The sequence below is a fragment of the Rhea americana genome, unplaced genomic scaffold (genome assembly GCF_003343005.1).
Source record: "Rhea americana isolate MKP2758 unplaced genomic scaffold, rheAme1 scaffold_51, whole genome shotgun sequence".
Taxonomy (NCBI): domain Eukaryota; kingdom Metazoa; phylum Chordata; class Aves; order Rheiformes; family Rheidae; genus Rhea; species Rhea americana.
This window is the reverse complement of record NW_028186657.1, coordinates 555,944-578,506: the sequence shown is the minus strand read 5'-3', so window position 1 is coordinate 578,506 and position 22,563 is coordinate 555,944. Positions and strand designations below refer to the sequence as shown.

The window sequence follows — 22,563 nt, the reverse complement described above, 5'->3', positions numbered from 1 at the left end:
TCCCTATTTTCTGAATTGATATAGGAGTACACTATAGATGTATTTTTCCGCCAAAGCTGGAAAGATGAGAGATTAAAATTCAAAGGACCTATGACTGTTCTCCGGTTAAATAATTTAATGGCCAGCAAAATTTGGACACCTGATACCTTTTTCCACAATGGAAAGAAGTCAGTGGCTCATAACATGACGATGCCAAATAAACTACTACGAATAACAGAGGATGGGACATTGCTGTATACAATGAGGTGAGCCCTAAAATAAAATATACTTCATTTAATTTGACAATTTAACTTGTTAAAGCACCATATTTTCCAAACAAGAAACAGGCAGGTTTCTTCTCGAGCATAATTTGATTCCTACTTAGCTATTATTTTCACAATAGGCTGTAGGATGATGGAAAAACTGTGGAGTTTGCAGTGTTAATTTTTTCCCTCCTGCTATGCCACCTTTTACACTTCGTGGATGTGTCTTAATGTTTGATTTTTAAAAGGTGCCTAGAGTTTTAGGCATCAGCCAGCTTCCAGTGGACCTTAATTTGGATATGCTTTCAAGAATCCCACCTTCAAAGTACCAGGAAACCTAAAAGCTTAATATGTATTATCTAGCCAGCCTGACCAAATATATGAGTCTTTAATCTTTGGATGCTATAGAAAACGGAGTCTAAAAACTAGCAGATGAGCACAGAACTCAGCGCATGGATAACTGAACTTGAGCTAACCAGTCATCAGCAGAGGAGTTAAATAAATCCTTTGATTTAATTATGATACACAGTGGTAGAATATTCTAGATTTAAAAAAAATGAAATTTAAAATTATAAACAAAATTGGCATTTCGTTTCCACAGAGCAACATTTCCTCCGTTTATGGTAATCGAATCAGGTATAACATGATTCATTTGACTCAAAGTCAAGATGGAGAGCTTAGTACATAGGTGAACATTGAACTTTTTTTTAACAATTATAAAATGTTTTTAAAAACAGTACAAGTATTTGGAGAAAACTATGTCTTCAGGCTCTTGGGAGTCTGTCAAATATGTTCATTTTCTTCTGAAACACCTTTCAAGACTGCCTAGGCTAGGACAAAATCTGCTTGGCTGGTAGTTATACAAGTCCAGGTCAATTTTTCTTGTCTTCCTAAACGGATGTTAGGGATTTAATCCACAAGTGCGCTACTGGCAGCACATTGTCCAAATAAGTCTCTTTTCTTATGCCATAACCATTTCTTTTTCCTCACCTTTACAAGTGCCTTAACAAAATATTTTGCCTGGTATTCAAGTATGACTGTCCATTCCTTGCTGATGTGTGATATGTGACTGTTTCAGGAACCGTTTCTAGTTCATTTGATCTCTTTTATTGAGGAACCTGTTTGCACCCAASCTGAAGGCAACAAAATGATTTCAGCAAATGGCTGAACATCCAGAGTGGGCCAGTTTAATGATGGCAGCAAGGAAATGATTCCGGTTTCTAATAGATTTTAATCYGCACACCAAGTTGTAACTGCGAGCATGTCTCTGCTGTGCAGCGAGACGTGGTCCAGGGGCAGAGCCAGGTGCACCGCTACGTCCATGCATGTCCGTCAGCACTGGGCAACCAGGCAACCCATGCTAGCCGCTTACTAACCGACTAACAAATGTCATGCTATACTTATTTTGTGTGTCTTAATAGAAGTCTATTTGCTATTTCTATGAAACTAGAATAAATGTGTCCTTTTGCTCATTAATCCATTATAGATTGACTGTGAGAGCAGAATGTCCAATGCATTTAGAAGACTTTCCCATGGATGCACATGCTTGCCCCTTGAAATTTGGAAGCTGTAAGTTTATTTTTAAATTGAGGTTTCTCCCTTTTAAGGCCACGTTACAAAAGTATTTTGCAACTGAGCAAACCTCAAGGTTTTAAATCTTGTGTATTTTTCACTCTTCTTGCAGGCTTGTATTTTTTCCTTATGTACATATTTAGTATAATGAACTTCCTTGTATCTTAAATATCTTCCAATGTCATGCCTGGACATGTGTAAAGGAGAAAAATGACTGCACTCCRAACTGAGTTATGGTTTGACACACAGAAACTATTGTTAACCTCACAGTTGCTTTATTTTGTTAAGTGATAAAATTGATATTACAGAACAAGTAATATAGACCATTGATAACTGAATTGGTTTAGGTGAAAATAATTCCGTTGCCCCCATTGTTTGGTCAGGTTTTGAACAAAATTTTGTATAATATTCTAAAGTGTTCATGTTGTATTTTTTTAAAAGTTCTAACTCAAGTGAAGATGTCARCCTGCCACAGAAAATGGTAATCATATGACATTTCTGGAAATCAAAAATCTCAGAAGAGAGATTGCAGGATTTTTAACCTTAATTTAGAGAATACACTGGACAAAAATTAATGCAACTGAAATTCCATGTAATAACTGACACTAATTTCAGAAAGTCCAAACTTTAATTTGATAAACAACCAACATGACGTTGATTCTTGGGAATGCAACTAAATATATTAGCTCAYGAATTAAGTAAAAAAAAAACAAAACCAAAACCAAACAAACAACCCTTCAACTCTTTAAATAAAAAATATTAGGAGCCGTTTCACTTCAGTTGCTTCAACACAAACAAGGAAGACAAAATGAGTGGAAAATGTAATAGTGTACAAATTGTTTCCTCAATGGCTATTTTTTTCCAGTAGAAATTGGTCATTTCACTGATAATGGGTACTTAGTGGCTTGATCTATTTTAGAAGTCACCAAACAAAACACCCAATTCATTTTTTACAGGGTACCAGACATGGCGATAATTTACTTTGGACTGAATAGCTAGCTCTATGTTTACTATGAAAAAGGGTTGATACGTTGCCTTTAAAGAGCTACTAGTCTCCTAGATAAGATTTAGAGAACAAAAAGCAACAACAAACTTGCAGGATAACTGACAAGAGTAGTTTACTACTTGGATGTTAGGTTTCCTGATAGGACTTCAAATAAATCTTTCCAAATCTCCTGTAAAATAGAAGAGGAAAAAAGAAGCTTTCCTCCAACTAATAAAGAGCAAATAGCTATAGTGGTTCCTCCATCAGTGCCAGCAAATCTGTGCTCCAGGGATCACCTGTGAGTACTGGTTAGATCAGGAGTGGTCACAGGACTGAATTTCTTTTGAATTGCACAAWACAGAGCATATGCCAGCTGTTTTCTGGATGTGGGAGGTGCTGACACAACCACCAACAGCTCAACCATCAACAGTTTTTGAACAAATGTGAACCAGCAGACCGAATCTGTATAGACAGGTGAAGAAATCTACCATCCTAGTCATATACCACTGAGTCAAGCCCAAAACACCAGAGAGACTCTCCGATATGAAYTCCTACTTGTATTTCTTTCCTACACTCAATTCTTTCTGGCCTAATGTGTCCCGGATTAGAGTAGTCTTGGCTCAAGAAGTGCTAGGTTTTCCTGATCACTAAGAATGTTGCCTCAATGAAATGAGARAGAGATGCAGAAATTATGGATAAACGGGGATAGATAACATAGATGTGAGTACAACTCCAGAACCACACCAAAGAGTAAAAACAAGACAGCAAAAAGATATGCAGATGTATTGTTTGTATCTTACGTTACTTTCCTCTTTACCCTGCAAAACGTCTTTTTTCATAATAAATATTATTTCTCTTAGARTGAACAAAAGAGAAACAGAAGAAAAATCAGAGTTTTATTTCTGATTGAAAGATCATATCTTACCCTAACACCAGAGGTGATAACTAGTAGTCTAAGCTCRGAGTGCAGTCAGTCTGTCATGTTTTACATGTCATATTCTTTATTTGTTCTTCTGAATACTAGCTAGTTACCGTGCCAGCTGTCCTAAACCCACAGCAGTCCTTCACACAAGTATCACACCCACAGAACAGCTCCAAATGCTGGGGAGGGCCACGGGGCCAACACAAGGAGCTCTCACAGAAACTCTCCATTCCCCGGCTAATCTCCAGGGAGTTTCTCGCCTGGGACCTGCACGGTGCAGAGCAGGGTGCGTCCTGCAACGCGCTCTTACTGCAGATGCTGGATGAGTTCACAGCCCAGAAYGGGCCTTAAACGTGATCCTCCTCATCAGGTCATACATCGCAATTGTCAGATTATAGAGTCTCAATTGCTATTTAATTACTGATATAAATAGGAATAGCTCCCACCGGACAAATGGACTTAAGTATGGTCCAAGCATGAAAATGGGACTCACCATTGTACATACAAAAAGAGAGTAGGTCTTATATTTAATTATTGCTTTTTCAGGAGAAGTTGTATTTCAATATTTTGGGGACATTTCTATCAAATAATTTAAGTAATTTATAAAATTCATCCTAATAGACTGAAAAATTATCTGAAAGAGACTTTTAGACATCATGAAAGCCACACTTTAAGCACAGATTACAATATTACACTCAGCAACTCTGCAAGGTAGTGTCTGCCCAGCAGTGTTTGTTTTGAATTAAACTGGACTCCATGTCCTCCGGTTACTCCTCATATGCTGGAACTGGATCAAGAAGGGGCCTGTGTTGATGAGGTGACACATGTCTCCCATGGTCTCTACCCAAGCTGGAGAGGCCAATAAATGCTTGACCTAGCTCCAAGGCTAAAGTGACTTGCCAAAATAGCAGCTTAAGCTAGAGGTTATTCCAATGTAAATTCAATGTGACAAATGCTAAAGAGGCTTCTGGAACAACAAAGAGCCATATGTTGGCAAAAGCAAAATCGGAAAGGCAGCTGCTCTCCTCAGCTCTTCCCACAAGAATCTGGTTGTCAGCTTGGGTCACAAGCACCCGTGTAAAACCATGGCCACTCTGGGGGGCAGCCGGGACAGGCTGCTTTGCGTTGCTGCTTATGCAACAYGTGAGTCAGATGCTGAGGTCAGGATGGAGAACTGAACGTGCTGGTCCTGGAGTTGCAGGGCTGGACAAGCTCCCTAGCTCCCCATCTGGTGGCTCTCAGCAGGTCAGAAAACCAGGCCCCTGTCTTCCAAACCACACTCCAGCTTCAGAATAGGTAAAATGCTGGAAATAGAATATTAACATTGCCACTATTGCTTTACGTGACTAGATTAACAGGCAAATGTTTAAACTTATTGAGGCCATTATCTTTAAAGTCACAATTATTAAGACGTAGATTTGCATTTCCCATTGCTTCCAAGAAAGCTATAAATATGTTACAGTGCTTGGGGAATATGAAAGCTGAGGGCAAAAGCTCCCTTCTACTTCAGTAATGCAGGATCAAATGCCATGCAATTAACTTGCTAGCACACCCCACCCAGTGCCACCTCTGCAATTACTAGCTGTTCTCTCTCACACTGGTAAGATAAAATTATTAACTCACAAATGAGGTCAACTGAATCAGATTCCTTCTCTTCCCCTCCTGTGTGCCACTCCCCAAAATGCACAGGGGAAATCTTATCCTGCAGGTAGGAGTCAGTCAGTTACCTAAATATACATGTCCACTGCCATTTTAGCTGCACTAAGCTGTCCTATTTGGCATCCAGCCACACGTCCTCTGGTGGGTGCAAGCTTTGCGTAGGTGCTGATCACGTTCGGTCCCACGTGTATGTCCCTGGGTACTCRTAGATGTCCAAAACACACTAGGTCCTGTCTGCAGATGAGTAACTCCCACCCAAACTGCTCAGAGTGAGAGCTGTCAAGACTGCAGACATGGCAAACTGGCAGAATTTTATAACAGGACTAGGAAAAAAACCCTTTATGTATAGTTTAATTCCTAAATAACAACATACTAATAACAGCACAAAACACCAGGATGATATATGCAGCACTGCAGATGCAGTGCTATGGAGCTATCTATATAAYATACAAGACTAATCAGGATTGTAGCATCTACAGGGCTTTATTCAGGGCCTGAGTAAGTGCAAACAAAAAAAAAGAACTTTCTGCATTTTCCAGAAATAAGTAAAGCAGAAAAATACTTCTGTTGTAATTTAAAACCGCTTGCACCTAGGTAGCCTCAGAAATGTCTGTTCTGCCTGTTATCCCGGAAGGGTGGCCTGAGGTGGCCACGACAACATGGAGAGCTCTAGCCAGGCTGGTGAGGAGGAAATCGCTGAAGTTACTCTGAGAAGGGCTTATTTTCTTACAGCAGCCCAGTCAACACCACAAAGAGCTGAAAAGGCTGRGGCACATCTTTCTTGACTGTGCTTGAAAGTTAGAAAAACAGCAGAGGTCTTTGCCTACCCATGAGACTCCTCCTCTTACTCTCCCTTCTGATTACTCGTATTTGATACAGGTAGGAATGACATAAGTGAGGGAAAGATTTTCAAGCCATTGAGGACAAACTTTTATTCAGCACTACAGTAGATGTTTAGCTAATCATGTTATGGATAGATAAATAGTATTTCCCATAGATATAAAATTCAAATAAGCTAGCTGTGGGCTCTCTACAGAAAATTAAAGAGAATTTAATACTCAAGTTACTGCTCAAAAGTTTTTTTCTGTTAAAGCTATATCAGCAGTAAAAAGTGAAAAGCTGAAATGCAATGTATTTCTTTTAAATTAGATGCTTATACCCGAGCAGAGGTTGTGTATGAATGGACACGGGAGCCGGCAAGATCAGTGGTTGTGGCTGAAGATGGCTCTCGACTGAACCAGTACGATCTGCTTGGACAGACTGTGGACTCTGGAATTGTTCAGTCCAGTACAGGTGTGTAAAATACATTTTCTGGGAAGGGCCATGGGTCTGCATTGATAGAGGATCTTTAACTGCCAAGACAGAATTTAGACTGGGAAAAAAGTCCCAAAGACCAGAGAGCAAGTGGTGTAAATTGCAATATATGAGCTTCAGAATAGAAAAACATGACTGTCAAAAGATAGCATATCCTGGGATTATTTTCATACGTCAGATGGTGGTTAAAGTGTTTAAGCAGTTTAAAAGTTTACTATAGTGACCTGTCTAGCCAAAAACAAATAGTAATTTACATTAGAAAGGTGTACTCCTCCTATCTTTATCATACTTCATCATCTGCTTACTATATAAGCTGAAAAAGGAATATCAGACTATGAATCCCAGAAGATCATATACCTGGAGWAGGCAGTGAAGTAGGATGCTGAAAGGAGCATGTAAGTTCTCAAGGAGGAATTTAAAGTAAACAAAACATTTCACCAAATTACAAACCACTTGGAACAGTCAAATACAAGATTTAGGTGTCTTAATGCTAGCACGAGCTCCAACTCCAAAACAGCTAATAGTCAGATGTAAAAAAAGTAGCCCATATTTGCAGTATTATGTAGCTATAACTTTACAGTAGGCTAAAAATTTTTGCTTTTCCACAGCCTAGTATGGAAAGATTTAATCTTTTTATTTTGGCTATTTTGAAAGGGGAGAAAAGACCAAAATACAGTAGTAAACTCAGCATTGGAAATGARCAAGAACTCAAAATGTTGACTAGATTAAACGCTCAATGGACCAGAGAGAAGTGTACCGCTAGAAGTAGCAGCACTGCTTTGAATGCAGCCAAGACARCAGCTAAAATAGTACACTTACACTTGCATAAACCAAACTTTTCAAATGTTTCATTCACAAAGTGAACCAACACTTMAGGAAAAGTCAGTCAATTTAGGGTGAACACTAAATTCATCCTGGAATTTTTATTTAGCTTGTCACCATATACTCATATGCCCTACTAGCCAAMAAAATTTCCCATAGGCAAAAGGTTCTGGTGGACTAATACTCAGCTTGGAAGCTTACGTTCAGTTAATACAATCACAAAAGTACGTAGCACGGCAGCAGTAAGGACTTTGCATAGGAGCAGTATTAACACAACTGCGGGATAGATTCGCCACTTTTGTTACTGAGCACTAAGGCAGGCCCAAAGGGTTTGCAATGAATGCAAAGGGGAGAACTCGCAGCCCGGCCCCAGTTAGAGGTGCTGCTGTTGACTTTGTGGAGGCAGTAAGTAATTCACCCAAGCTGCCCTTTGCTGAAATGTCGGTAGGATTTGCAAGAAACTGCAAGGAGCCCAAACTCTGCCCTTTCTGTTGTGGAGCTGCTCACCTGGAGAGACCTCGCAACCCGTGGGATTGCCCTTTCTCGCGCAGCGCCAGTTCTCTGCTCATGGGATGTACTATGAGCATTGCAGGACAGTCAGAAAAGACGCATAAGCCTGGGAAGATTAAACTGGATAGCTAATACCAGATATAGTTCAGGATAATTATATAGCAATGTGAGTAGCACCCTATAAATTCTTAAGAAAGGCAGATAAATTTTTCAACAGTACTGAAGGCAAACCTAGGAAGTAGAAACATTCTTGATGTCTTTCCATGAAGAAACTAAATTACCTCTCTTTTGCCCATGATACCTTATAGGTCTGAATTCCACTTCATTTTTCTCTCTGAAAAAACACTTTATCATGCCTATGCGTAAACTTAGATGCTGTATAATTAACATGTGCTGAAATAAATATATTATCGTCTAGATGTAGGAAACATTACAAAAGACTAAATACAATGGTTATCAAAACCAAAAATAAACCAATTAAATTATCTTCTTGGTACCAAATATTCAATCCCTTTAAGTTAATACTCACTAAGAATATAGAGTGGTGGAATAAACACATTTTTGTTTGTAGATTGAATGTTTCACAAAGAAATACTTCTTGACATTAACCTTTACCAAAATAATGTGGGGCATCAAAAGTTGTTAATCACTTTTCTCCCCATCTGCATAGGTGTAGTCCCAACAGAATCCTCCAGCACATCTTCATCCTCTGAGCATCTCTGTTTTAAGATGTAAGGCACGGTCATGAAAATTATGAAAGTCCTCCTTACTTTCAAAGTTGTGAGGGGTGACTCATCTGACAAAAAGAAACTGAAGACAACCTTCATTTAAGAGTTCTCAGCACCTATATTAGGCAAGAAAATGAAGCTATAGTGCAGCTGATTCTGTGGATCATTGAAGGAATCTGCAAGATCTTATGCAATTTTAAGATGATATTTATGGCTGCCTGAAATTCCAGACATATAATTTCCAATGATGTGGGGGGAGCCAGGTTACACTGAACAGTCTCAAAACTATAAAACGATTTGGTGAAACTATCAAGTCCTTTTTTTCCTTTAATTTCTTCCTTTGCTAAAAGGCCATCTGCTCTCCTCATTTCTGGACCTAGAACAAGACAACCACAAATACTGAACGTTTCACGAAAAGAGATCTGCAATTGTCACAGTTTTGAAAAACTAAAATGTTGTTGTTATTCATCCATGTTGGCAGTGGCAGATTTGTCTCCATTTCCTTGCGTGCACAACCACCATTTGGTAAACAAAATAATAGTTATTGTTGCTGTTGCTACGCTCAAGAACAGTTATCCATTTTTGAGATGTATATGAAATTACTATCTGCCTCCAACTACTGAGTCTTTTTGATTCAGAAAGATTTTAAAATGATCTTTTGTAAGATCTCCTAAAGAGAAAAACAGATGCTTAAAGGATTTCTACAGATTTCTATTTATGTAGATTTGTTTTGCCACATTGAAAATATTTTTGTGCTGATGCAGGATTTGTACTCACTTTTTTTTTWAAAAAAAATGTTCTGTGCATCTGCTGAGAGGACATTTTTCTAAGGAAGATCTTTTTTTCTGCTAGGTAATATGGTGTGAAAAATAAATGAAATGTGCTTTAAATTAAAGGCAAAGAAAGCTTTATTTCTATCCACAGTGATATAAAAGTATTATTATAACTAAAATTCATTTTTCACCTCAAACCTTATGATTGATGTTGTGATACAAATTAATTTTAGGTACTCATCTAACAGTCATCTGTTTTTGTTAAAAAATAGTTTACAGAAGTAATAGCTCAGAAATAACTAGCATAAATAGCAGTCATTTCCTTCTGAGGGCACATGTTCATTTATACCACCTGAACATTTGACTTTGACTCCTAAAGATTGTGATACACTGTAGAATTAAAGGCTGATTAAGAACTGCAGAGGCAAAAGTGTTGAGCACAGATCAAACTCTCCCAGAGCACTGGAAATGTTCAGATATGAAAATGGTTTTAAAAGTTTGGTTAATATAGATGGAGGAATTATGGGACCATTTTTAAAGGCTTCATTTTGCATAATATGAATAATTTAAACTTCATAGAATAAATGAAACAAAAAATAAAATTAGTTTATCTGCTCAACACGGTTATTTGCCAAAGACCTCAGGGATTCCAGGGCAGTTAGAAAGAAATACCTTAGAGATGAAAAAGAGAACATAAGATACATAAACTGCAACTTATGTTATTTTTCAGTTAAAGCCTAAAAGTAGTCAGACTCTATGATTACAGGAAAGCTATTACTCAAGGACTATTTGAAATTTTAGCCTATGGGGTATTATATGGCTGAATTACAAACTTTTGAAAATGGAATTGTAGGAATTCTCGCTGGGAAGTTGGRCAGTGGTCGGCAGCTGTTGTGAATGCTGCCATGCATTTCAATTAAAGAAAGCCATAAAATGCAGGAAGCTAAAGATAAATTAAATAACTGGCAAATTTTCATGTCCTACAGTTATTTGAATAAATCTAATCAAAGATTACTTCTAATCAAACACATCTTTTAATACATGACTGCAGTATACTGGTAGCTTTGAGACTTAAAAAATGTTTTTGCCTTGTAATTTAATTGTAGGCATTACTCTAAGACCTATGCTTTGTCTGATATACTACTTATTGTATTACCTTTAGCAGACTACTGCCTCAGACCTGTTACAGTATTTACCAGATCACAGTAGTCTCTGTCTTTTTAATTGCCTTTATGCTTTGAATCTGCKCATTTTCTAGAGGTTAAAAATACTTCGATAATTTAAGCAGCTAAATAAATCTTCAGAGTATAGTGGTCTGTTCACTCTGTATTCTTAGCTTTCCATCTACAATCACTAAATTACTTCTGACATACTGTTGTGATCATGCTATATCTGATTGCATTAAAATAGCTTCTCACGTCATATTTTAGTAGATAAAATTAAATTATTGGCTCTCTGAGCCAGGACTGGTACCCTTCATAATATGATAATCTCCAGTACAGGGGAAAAGAAGGTTGTTTTGGTGGAAGTTAAAGAAAAGTAGACAAAATTCTAGTAATATTGTCCTTTATATCGCTCCTGCCAGTATTATTTCTGAAAGAAGTTATTTCTTGTATATCCTTTGCTCAGCCTCTCAAAATTGATTCTTTTTCCCCTCTTGCTACTGTCTTCTATTTTATATTGAAACATACCAGGAACATTGTCACATCCTATTTATAAGCTTGCCTCGGGGTTGTAAGTTGAGCAAGATTGTTCAAATGAATGTTCTTCTAGACTCTGAATTAAAGAAAAGGGCATTTGACATGCTTGGTGCATAAGCAGTCAATGTCTAGACATAGCTTTTCAATCCAACTTTGGATTTTCTTGTGTACATGCAACTCTCTTTTTCCAGTTACCTATATTTTAAAAGAGAATAACGGTATTTTCACGTGTCATCTCTAATTTAGACAGATTTTTGCTTGGTTACAAGTCCACCGGCTTCTTTCTTAAGCTAACTTCTATTTTACAAAGAATCAGTCGATCCTGAACAAAATGTCACAAGAACGGATTTTCCTGTCTTTTGAGAATATTTTTTTTCCCAAAATCCATTTTCAATGATGCAGTAAATAACGGTGTGAAAATGGGGCATTATTTGCTGTGCTCTGGCAGGAAAAGTTTATAGAGTTGTACAAACACTTAAGAATTTTGCTTGTAATCCCATCTCRTATGGTTTTGCAGCACCTGAAAAAGTAGCGTTAACGAAAACGTTCTGTGTGACTCTTGCCTCAGCTGTTTCCTTCAGGAGAGAGAATTACCGTCGCAAGGAACTGCACCGGCAGTGCCGGCTGCTTCATCTCCAGCACGGAGGAAGCACAGCCAGTGGTGGCCCGAACGCAGTCACGTCAACCATTACATCTTCAGGCTGGCTGGGCTGAAGCACATCTGCGCATCTGTCTTCATTCAGCCTCCGAACGCTGTTTACACGTATATGTTATGGTGGTTTTCCACCTCCTAATGGGATAAGGCCTTGCACAAGAGACCTGAGCAGCCACCAGTTAGTGCAGACTATCGTTCACTTCTCGGAGGAGATGAAAAGATGCGAATTTAATTAACATTTCCCAGAAGTGTCTAGCTTTGTATTATCAACAGAGTTTTAATATCTGCTTTATTAAATGTTTTCTTCTGAGCTTATCCAACTTGATCCAAGGACTATGTTTTCTTTTTACAATAGAGGTCAATACAACGAAAAAATGCCTCCTACAAAGCTTTCTAATTTGTAAAGTTGTAAAACCTTTAATTTTCTGTTTTTTTCTTGTTTTTAGGGGAATATGTTGTTATGACTACGCATTTTCATTTGAAGAGAAAGATTGGCTACTTTGTCATTCAGACCTACCTGCCATGCATCATGACAGTGATTCTGTCACAAGTTTCCTTCTGGCTTAATAGAGAATCTGTTCCAGCAAGAACTGTATTTGGTAAGCAAAACCTATACAGTGTTTGGTAATGATATGCCAAATAAGTACCAGAAATTTTATGGTAAAGTAAGTTATGTGATACTAGAGAACAGCATAAGCCTGTACACAGTGCAGTGCACAATTTCATTGCAAAGATATAGCAGAAATTGATTTTTTAAGATCTAAACTGTTTAAATTGGTTGTGAAGAGAGACCTGAAAAGTATCTTGAATGATTTAGTCCAGTTCTACTTTTCCAAAACAACTATATACACAAATGTAAATAATACACATGCATAATAAACATAAATAAATAAAACGGGGAAACAGTAGCAATGACATTTGTGGCGGAGATTGACAAAAACGTTTTCTTTAGTGAGTGTTGGCCACTTGACATCCTTAGGCCACTTGAAAACGCTTACTTTAAAATTTTTTTGTATAGTCCCCTTTTGGACACTGTTGCTAAAGACCMGTCCAAGTCAGTGACAAAATTAATTGCCCTCAGGTGGTGAATAGATTCACTCAATGAATGCACTAAGTGAGTCTGAAGGACTCTTCAGTTACAAGGCTGGTCCTAGGGTTTTAACCATTGACTTTGAATGCTTACTTTAAAATTAGAAACAAACCATTAGCACATTCTTTGGAGATATTAATCCATGCCAAGTATATAATTAAAGAAAAAAAAAAAGATAAAAAGATGCAACAAAACCCCAGATAGAGAAAACAGAACATGCTGTTTCTCCAGTGTGACGCAGCCTTTTTTGTGCCGTTGGGGCTCCGCGCAGGGCAGGGCAGAGCCGCGCAGAGCCTGTCCATCCGCACCGACGGCCGGGGCGTCACGAGGCCTGATCCAGAGAAACGCTGAGACCTTGAGACTCTTGCTGAACAAGAGCTACTTTTACTGACCTTTTCCAGGCTCTCTTTACAGCTGTGCTTTAGTTTCCCAAAGCCTCTGGAAATGAGTCACAACTTGCACACCCTTAGACCTTAGGGGACGAGCAGTGGCTTTCTGATGGTATACAGCTGTGACTTTAGAGAATAGCTTAAAGCACAATATAATTAAATTTGTTTTACATAGTATCATTTAGATCAAAATCTAAAATCAATTCTGAAGTTTCTTCATTGGCCTTACTGAGATTTGGTATAGGACTCTTAAAAGACACTGTGCTCAAAGCTGTTGAAATTGTAACTATTTTACCTCTTTTGATTCCTGCATTTTGACCATGCCATTTAAAAGAAATGTCTGATTAGCAATTTGCAATGCTGTAATTCTTTGTCCCTAAAAGGASAACAAAATTTCCTAGTCTCACATAACGAATAGTACTGCATGATGTTCAAGCTATCTTCACAGGCTGAGGAGCCCAGACCTCTAAAAGTTTTCCTTTAAGACAGTTATTTAATATCCAGCTTTATGTTTATTTGATCATAATGTGTCAAGATGGAAGTTTTTTCATTCCCTACTAGCACTGAAAAATGTCTCCCTGTATTTTGCATGAATATGGCATACATAGAAGAACAGCTTACATCTTTTAGCCCACTTACCACAGTAGATAACACTAATCATAAATCCTATTTTGCTACCACGTAAGAGGCACATAAGCTCACTAGCAATGAGTCAAAGACAAGAYTAGGTTGTCTCCTAGGGAAGAGAAATTGCATCCTCATTAGGTACCAGTAATTCAAGGTCTTTACACCAGTATGTAAATATATTGTTCATTATTTGGCCTTTTTTAGGCCACTGCGCATTTTCACTAGCACTCGTTGCAGTCAAAATAAACTTGCAAGAGACACTGAATACACGACACTGCAGTTGTCAAGGTAACTTGTGGACATGTGATTTGATGTAAATGTCTAGCCTGCATTGTAGATTTTTTTCAAGCATCTGTAAGCGGCGTGAATCCAATGCAGTCCTGCTGCTCACAGTGAAAGCTCCACAGCTAGTGAAGGGAAAAGGTTCAACAGCAGTATGAAGCTATATACTTTTTTCTTTCATAGCTAGTCACATACAGCTAATTGCATTTACACATACGCTCAATRGAACATACACTAACATTTACTAAATAAACTGTTTTGCAATAATCAGGCTAATTAACATGAAAATAGTAATTTTATCGTTTTCTATCTAAATATCATAGAACTGTTGCAAGAAGTAAAAACGTGGAACCGTTAAATCTGCAGAACAATTCACAGGGCTTGGATACAGAAGGGCAAAGCTGATTCCCCAAATTTCCTGAAGCTTATTTAGCATCCAGTCCCCAGCTCAAAATATTATTCCAATTCTACTTTTTGAAATCAGATTCTACTAAAACAATTCCAAAGAATAAAAGTATAAAAGAGATGTTTCAAAGATCCCTCAATTCTGCAGAACTTGAAGTCTGATACCCCGGTCAGCAACCGAATTTAAGCAGGGAAGCGCAGAAGAAATAGGGAGGGGAGAAACAAGGGGCTCCCATCCACYGTAATAGGTGCGAAATTAAGCACAAAACATAGCCAATGATCTAAAGGCACTAAAACCATCTGCTTTGCAGGAGTGACAACTGTCTTGACAATGACAACCCTGAGTATCAGTGCACGCAACTCTCTTCCCAAGGTGGCCTATGCCACGGCCATGGATTGGTTCATAGCAGTGTGCTATGCCTTCGTGTTTTCGGCGCTCATCGAATTTGCAACCGTGAACTACTTCACAAAGAGAGGTTACGCGTGGGACGGCAAAAGCGTCGTTCCTGAGAAGGTAACGATGCTTACTACCTACTGCGGCAGGTCGCGGTGCGTCACGGCGGGGCGCCRCGCGTGGGGTTTCACCCGTTACAGCTTCTGCTGAGGTTGGAAGGGACCTCCGGAGGTCATCTAGTCCAACCCCCTTGCTCAAGCAGCATCACCTAGGGCAAAAGAGTTCCCTCGCACGACCACGCCGGCCTCTCTACGCACAAGTTGTCTGTCGCGCAGTACATTGAACACACTTGCTTTCTGCAAGTCGTTCAAGTAGAGAGCGGTTATAGTCAGCGGAGAGGCAGCTTAGCGCTGCACAACGGGAAACGGGGGCCCAGTTTAGGTCCTCTCACGCACACGAAATGCTAAGTGGCAGAGGACAGTGCCAGGGCAGAGAGAGACCAYGCACGACCCCCTCCCCGCAGGGCCGTGCACGGGTAGCAGTAGTTACTTAGCACTGAGTACCCAAATACACATGAGCACAGAGAAACTGCTGAGGGCAAAAAGGGGAGGAAGGAGAACGCTTTGCATTTCCTGTGAATTACCGTGTCAGCTGCTTCTATGAGGAAGCTCATTTTGGCTGCTTTTTAAGAGATCTTGAAAGAGAATTTTTACTTGTCTAATTGCATTTTATGAACATTCACAGACTAGAGTTTCAGCAGAATAAATATTTAGAGGAGCAGATGTTACTCATTGGTACATGAATATGTGTTTAATTCAGGAGTGTAGGTCTAAATATAAATATTTTGGGGCTCTTTTATTTTTTTTTTTTGCTATTTTAATTACATAAGTCATCTATTAATAAGACAGAAATGAAATTAGGACATTTATACAACAATGACTAACACAGAAGTATTGTAGAACACATGAATGAAGTAACTCGGTGAACTCCAGGGCGCGCGCGCAGCGGTCCTCGCTCCCGCGGGGCGCGATGCCGCTCGCTCGGACAGTGGCCGGCAGGGAAGCGCAACCGCGACTCTGCAAGCAGGTCAGCCGCTGTCCTGCTCGGCCCGGGGGGCTGTGCAAGGGGGCAGCCTGAAAGCTGCTTAYGGGCAGATAAATCAGAAAGCTTTCTGACTTCATTTTTCCATTTTTTGAGAATTTTCTTCCTCAGGTGTTTGCTTTCAGCAGAAATGTTCTAACTTAATTTGAAGCTTTTCCTTAGCCTCAAACTAAGCTGGATACTCTTTTCCTGAAATAAAGAGCATCCGTATTGCAGGCAGCATCTGAATCCCTTTTCTTGCGAAGTAAYAGAAATCCAGYRTCGCAGCCCSRTTCCCTTCCCGCRCGGGGCTGCAGGGCGCTCGAGCGAGCCTCCGCCGCCCGCTCGCCCCRGCGCGCTTGCAGCCTCCCGGCACGCTCTCCAAGTGCCCTCCTAGAGCCCTGCAGCTCCCTAAAACGCTTTCCCCTTCAACAAAAGGGGTTTTAGCCAAAGCCTCCTTCCTTACAAACCACTGGCTTGCCTGTGTAACTCTTAATCCATAGCTGAGCTGTCATAAATAGTCTGATGACTACTGCAGAAAGTACTGCCTCTCCGGGGCAGCTGCTTCTTGAAAACAGAGAATTACAGTTATTTTATGCAATGATCTGATTGCATAAAATCACTGTTTTTTTCTTTAACCTTACCTTTTTTTCCCCCTCCCTTCTACAGGATCAAACTGTTGGTATTTGCCTTCTGGTTCTGTGGCAAGCACAGCTTAAAGATTTTCTAAACTCTAGGGGTCTTTTTATTTTTGTTTTCTCATACTCAAGAGGTACCTGGAGCAAGGCAGTGCTTTTTTTCAAAGCTTTTTACTCATACATGCCTCTTCCATACTTATCTTTGTGCAGTGGCTGCAGGGTGGTGGTGGTGGGGGATTAGGATAGTCTGCAACAGGAACAGCTGGATTCCAGCTGGGATCCCCAGAGGCCAATTTTTTCCCCCCACAAGTAGAATACTGTAAAGCATAAGGATCCAGATCAAAATCTAGATATTCCTTCTGATCATTAAGTTCTTCTCCACTAAAATTTTCTTTCTTTTGTAAGATCTTTTCAATCTTTCTAGGATTCTTGCTTTAACAACGTAAGCAGATAGACACCAAAAGCATACAGCTCTAAGCCCCTGTATTTGGAGTGACATTTCAGCCGTTACGACCCAGTTGTAGCACTCAAACAAGCACTTTAAGTATCTGTTCCTTAAAGCATTTGCTTTTGGTCTAAACCCTTAGTATGGAGAATATTAAGCAGCTTTGCATGTTATTAAATAATCCACCCTTTAGTGCTTAATCACATGATGTTTTTAGGTATGAATTGTGTAAGACTGCCTCAAATAACATTATTTATCTTAATATTGGAAAGCTACATTAAACAGTGTCTCTTAAAGTAATTGTCCTGGTCAAAAAGTACAATTGATTAAGGGAACATTGAATTACGAGCGGTTTGTCACCATTCATTACCATTATAGGTAATTCTGTATATCAGTGATCCTAGCTATCAGTAAGTCCTTATTATAGCTTATCCATCATATAATTTGGTTTAATTAWTAAAAGTAATCAAAATGAATGATTGTTATTTGCTTTACCTATTTCACATGAATCACGTATATAGACACTTTTTACTTAGAGCTTATTACAATTGTGGTATAAATTCTATACATGGTAAAATACTATAGTGCTTTGTTGTGATATTTTCTGTTGAGAAGACAGTAAGAACAAAATATTTTCTTCTTTCTTCAGCCAAAGAAAGTGAAGGATCCTCTCATTAAGAAAAATAACACATATACAGCTGCAGCTACAAGCTACACCCCTAATATTGCAAGGGACCCTGGGCTGGCAACCATTGCTAAAAGTGCAACGATAGAGCCCAAAGAAGTTAAASCAGAAACAAAACCTGCAGAACCCAAGAAAACTTTTAACAGCGTCAGCAAAATTGATCGACTATCAAGAATAGCCTTCCCCTTGCTTTTCGGCATCTTTAATTTAGTCTATTGGGCTACCTATTTAAACCGGGAGCCCCAGTTAAAAGCCCCAACTCCACACCAATAACCTCATTTACTCATATAGTTCTGTTTTGTGTTTTGCACTGGGAATTGCTTTTAGCTTTCACATAGAGTAATTCCCATTTGCTTCATTGCCTCTGTCTTAAAGAGAATAAAGGTTTCTTTATTTAACAAAAAGTAAAACGTATATATATTTTAAAAACCCTGGTGTGTGAGGGAAAGAAAAATGAGCTACATACTTTTGAAAAGTGATTCTGAAAAAGAGAAAGGAGGAGTTCTAGCAACAAGAAACAGGAAATCATTTGCAGATAGCGTATTACTGAATGTCCCAAAAAGATATTGTATATGTACGTGAAAAAGATATTTTTATTCTAAGGATTGGGGGAGTGGGAAAACGTTCTTTATAATGTTCATGTTGCACATACTGTACTGTACTTACCATTTATTCAAACACTGTTTATAAACTTTTCAAGGATGTAAAGCTTTCCATTTGTTGAATTCCATAAGATATATTATTTTCCTATCTTTTTTCCCCCCTTCTATATTCCAAACTACTTGACTTACAATATTAAATGGTCTTGAAAGAAAAAGGAAATCTGCTCACTCTAGGTACAGTTTATCACTGTATAGCACATTTGATCTAATGGTAACAAATGCTTTAATCTGCTGTCATACTGCAGTCTTGTTCTAAGCATTAAGTTGTCACTAGACTAGATGCAAAATCAGTTGCACAATCAAATGCAGACCCCAATTTCCCTTTGTCTCCTGTGTAATCCAGACTACTCCTGGAGGCTTTTACAGGTAGCTTTTACACATCACTATGTTTTAGAGAGTTAAAAAAAAGTTTTGCAAGCTCTAGATATGTTGAATGTATTCTTTTATAAAATGATACGTTAAAAAAAGCTTTAGATTGAAATTTATGGATAGCAGAAAGACAAAATATAGTATTTAAATAATATATGTAAATATGCAGCATGAGATTGTACATTTTTTTACTTTTTTAAAGTTGTGTTCTTAAAACATTGTGTAGGATTCACCTCTTAGCTCTTAATATGTTGTTAAATGCTCAATAAAACATATTTAGAGCCTGGAAAAAAAAAGTATCAGTGGTACTGGAAAGCCTAAAAAAATACATAGAAAGTGCTTGGAATTAATTCCATTTGTAAAGTGGTTAAGTGTACAGTAGCTTGCAATTTGACAATGTCATCCAATGTATACTGTTAGATTAATGACTGGTCTGCTCAGGTCATGCATAAATACTAAAGTAYGGGATTATATTTGGTAGGTAAAAAAATGGTGAAATATTTGTTAAGACAGAAGTTCATCTGTATATTACTGCTATATTTGCTGATACATAACTGTTACAATAAGTGATGTAATATATGTAGCATTAAATACAAAAATCATACACAAAAGAATGTACAGGAAATAGATTTTATTGAGTAAACTTACTACATTTCATTTTTACTGTAGCAATATATTTGTAGGAACAATATGTAAGGGCTTTAAATACAAGATGTCCATTTTGCAGGTATTGTGCTCCCTTTAAAAMAATTCTAGTCAGTATTGGTACTGCTGATTCTTAGAAATACAAAATATCAGATAAGGATTTTTCAGAAAGACAGGAAGACTGGTAGATTTTTGCAAGCATTAGTTCAGAAACTGTTAATATATGGTATTGAATGAACTTAAACAATGCTACGTGAGCCTTCAGAGAAATAGCAAATGAGAGTCAAATTTCATATTCGTGTTCCAGGCAATGTTTTATAAACTCTTTCTCAATAAATCAAGAAATTGCCATTCTATATCTACAAAAAGAAATAGTTAATCTTTTATTTAGAAAAGATTTTTTTTTAATAATGCTTCATTGTCTAACATTTAGTCTTGTCTAAACTTGATAAGTTATCTGATTGGAGCTTATTAAAAGGGGGTGTTTCATCTTCTGGTATCATGTGTAGATATATGTATAGAAAAAAATAAACTATGGCTCTTTAACTTCTGTGTATTTGTTTATCTTGTTATTTTTGGCGTTAATCTAGTGTGTTCATTTAGGGCATTTTATCTTTAACAATTCATAGCTACCTTTTGGTCTGCATTTTGCACATTAGATGTGAATATTACTTAACTAGTCTGCTTTTTGCTATGCAATGACTGCATTATATCACCTCTTAGTTTGTTAGTCTATGAGAATAGTATTATACTGTATAAACTTGATTGCACAGTTTATCAAAGACAAGGTATCCTCTATGTAGCTTTTTTTTACAGTGCTTTGCTAAACCATGTAATAATAGTAAGTCTTCCTTGAAAATAATGATACACTCTTATAGAGGACAGTTTCTGTTTACTCCTGGGATAATTTTAAAAAGATGACATTGAATGTTTATTGCACCTCAGTGCAGTGATGTGGCAATAAAACCTAAATCTAATAGAGGTTGTTTATGGCAGAAGCATGTATTGCTTTACAGAGTTTAGCAAAAGCTCTTTATTTTATGTCAGACTGTAATTCTATTATAATAATAAAGCTAAAAATGTTCAATAATGAAAGTGAATGTTTTACTTTGGTTTTCTTTAGTTACTGTCTTTTACGACACATTGCTTGATATATTGCTATTCATTCAAAAAGCTTAATTTCTGTGGATTTGGAAGTGAGTGCAGCTTTAATGATTGTAATTTTCTGCCCAGTGTTTTCCTGGGACAAATATAATAACAAAAATGTTTCTGAAATATGATCTGGCATTCAAAAACAGATAGTTCCATCTGCATAATGTATATCCAGTGGAGCAATAAACAGAATCAGATGAACAGTTTTTAAGGTTTAGTAAGAACAGGAAAAAAAAAAAACACTTTGTCTCCCAATTAAAATGACAGATGAATCAGAAAGGTACAGTATGTGTGTTTTTGTTATAGACCACTATTTAAATATACAGGATTTAAGAAAGACTGTCAGAATAGAACCTCAGGCTGTAAAAATACTMTTTCACTTATTTAGTGAGTTGTGGAGATAGTATTCTAACAAGCGTATTGAAAACCTTCATTGTCAAAGCCTTCATTCTTCTCCACACAGAAAAATAGAGAGGAAAAGTCAGTCCAGTGCAACTGGACTCTCRGTTTTGCAGGGAGAAAGCTGCTGGGAAGTGTGGTTCACACTCTTCTGAAGGGGAAGGAAGACACTAATGGATTCCCTGATGGACAAGYAGCAGGAAAGGCTGATACAAACACATTTAATAATATGTATAATGTTCTGACTCACTTGAGTCCCACAGAAGAATTCTTCAAAATGGAAGGCAAGGAAAGTCATATTAATGTAGGCTCAAATTCTATTAACTATTTCTGCTTTCCTCAGTATATTTTGAATGAGAATATTACAGTTCAAATCCCTATTCTTTGCCTCCTCTCCTCCTAACTCCATGGAGCTGAATCCCTATGGAAACCTGTTTCTGAAGCAGTAAAGAGTGTGGCAAGTGACTCCGTTTGAACGGCCACCTCCTACGTCTACACGCCAGATGCAGAGCGTGCATGGGGGTCCTCACATTTTCCTTTGTCCATGCTCAGGCATTTTTAGGCAGAATCTTACCTGAATAGCTTGAGTGAAAATGAACAGAAGTGACAAGATTTGACCTGGAGAAATACATACAGCACCACTCCACCTCAGAGAGCTGAAGAGCCTCGCGAGGAGATGGATTTGCAGACAGTCACAGGACAGTCCTAGTGTGGCAGCCTGGCATGGCATTGCTGTGCTACTCTGAGGCCAGCAGCAAGGGAAACTGTTCCAGGTTTGCTTGGATCAACCCTCAAAGCCACTGCAGGAAGGTAGCACAGCAAGTTCAGCTCAATCGAAACTTGCTGTCATCTTTTTTCTTCTCTAATCCTTTTTCMCAGAGAGGATAAAATATTGTTTTTCCTCTCTGTCATAATCCACCTCTTGTGGAAACAAGGAAAGATGATGGAGAAGTCTGACTGCTGCCAGCCAGAATTAAGTCCTGTTCCTACTGCCTGCATATTAGGTAATAGAGAAAGATCGCTTTTCATATGCATTCTGCTTGTTTTGATCTTGCTAGCAGAGCACATTATCAGAGTTGCAAGCGGTGAACCAGGTGACTGCATTTAACATCAAAAAATATTACATAAGGTGGCCAAGAGAATGAAGCGTGTCACTTCCAGTGCCGAAGCACACGTGCGAGCTTTGCTTTGGATTCCTGCTGACATATCCACGAGCAAACAGGTGCTTAAACGCTTGGTTGATAGTCCAAGCAATGGAAGTGTCAAAAGGCAGCCAGACTTCATACAGTCATATGAAAAAGTGCACATCTTAACCGTACTGGTTAACTGGTCTAACAAGGGTGAAGAAAATCTTTGACCTTCTCATAAAATCATTAACACTGTGGGAATGAAGAGAAAAAAACCAAAAACTTTCCTAAT

At 38.2% G+C, this 22,563-nt stretch overlaps 1 protein-coding gene across 1 annotated transcript in view; it reads left to right on the top strand.

Moving 5' to 3' along the window:
- GABRA1 (gamma-aminobutyric acid type A receptor subunit alpha1) overlaps positions 1-18,631 on the top strand; it is a 38,118-nt gene extending 19,487 nt beyond the window's left edge. The window contains exons 4-9 of the mRNA XM_085317833.1: positions 25-245; positions 1,729-1,811; positions 6,530-6,673; positions 12,329-12,481; positions 14,987-15,189; positions 17,882-18,631. Of these exons, the coding sequence (XP_085173959.1) occupies positions 25-245; positions 1,729-1,811; positions 6,530-6,673; positions 12,329-12,481; positions 14,987-15,189; positions 17,882-18,190 (1,113 nt within the window). The 3' untranslated portion in view covers positions 18,191-18,631. The remainder of the gene's footprint in view (positions 1-24; positions 246-1,728; positions 1,812-6,529; positions 6,674-12,328; positions 12,482-14,986; positions 15,190-17,881) is intronic.
- Positions 18,632-22,563: the final 3,932 nt, after the last annotated feature.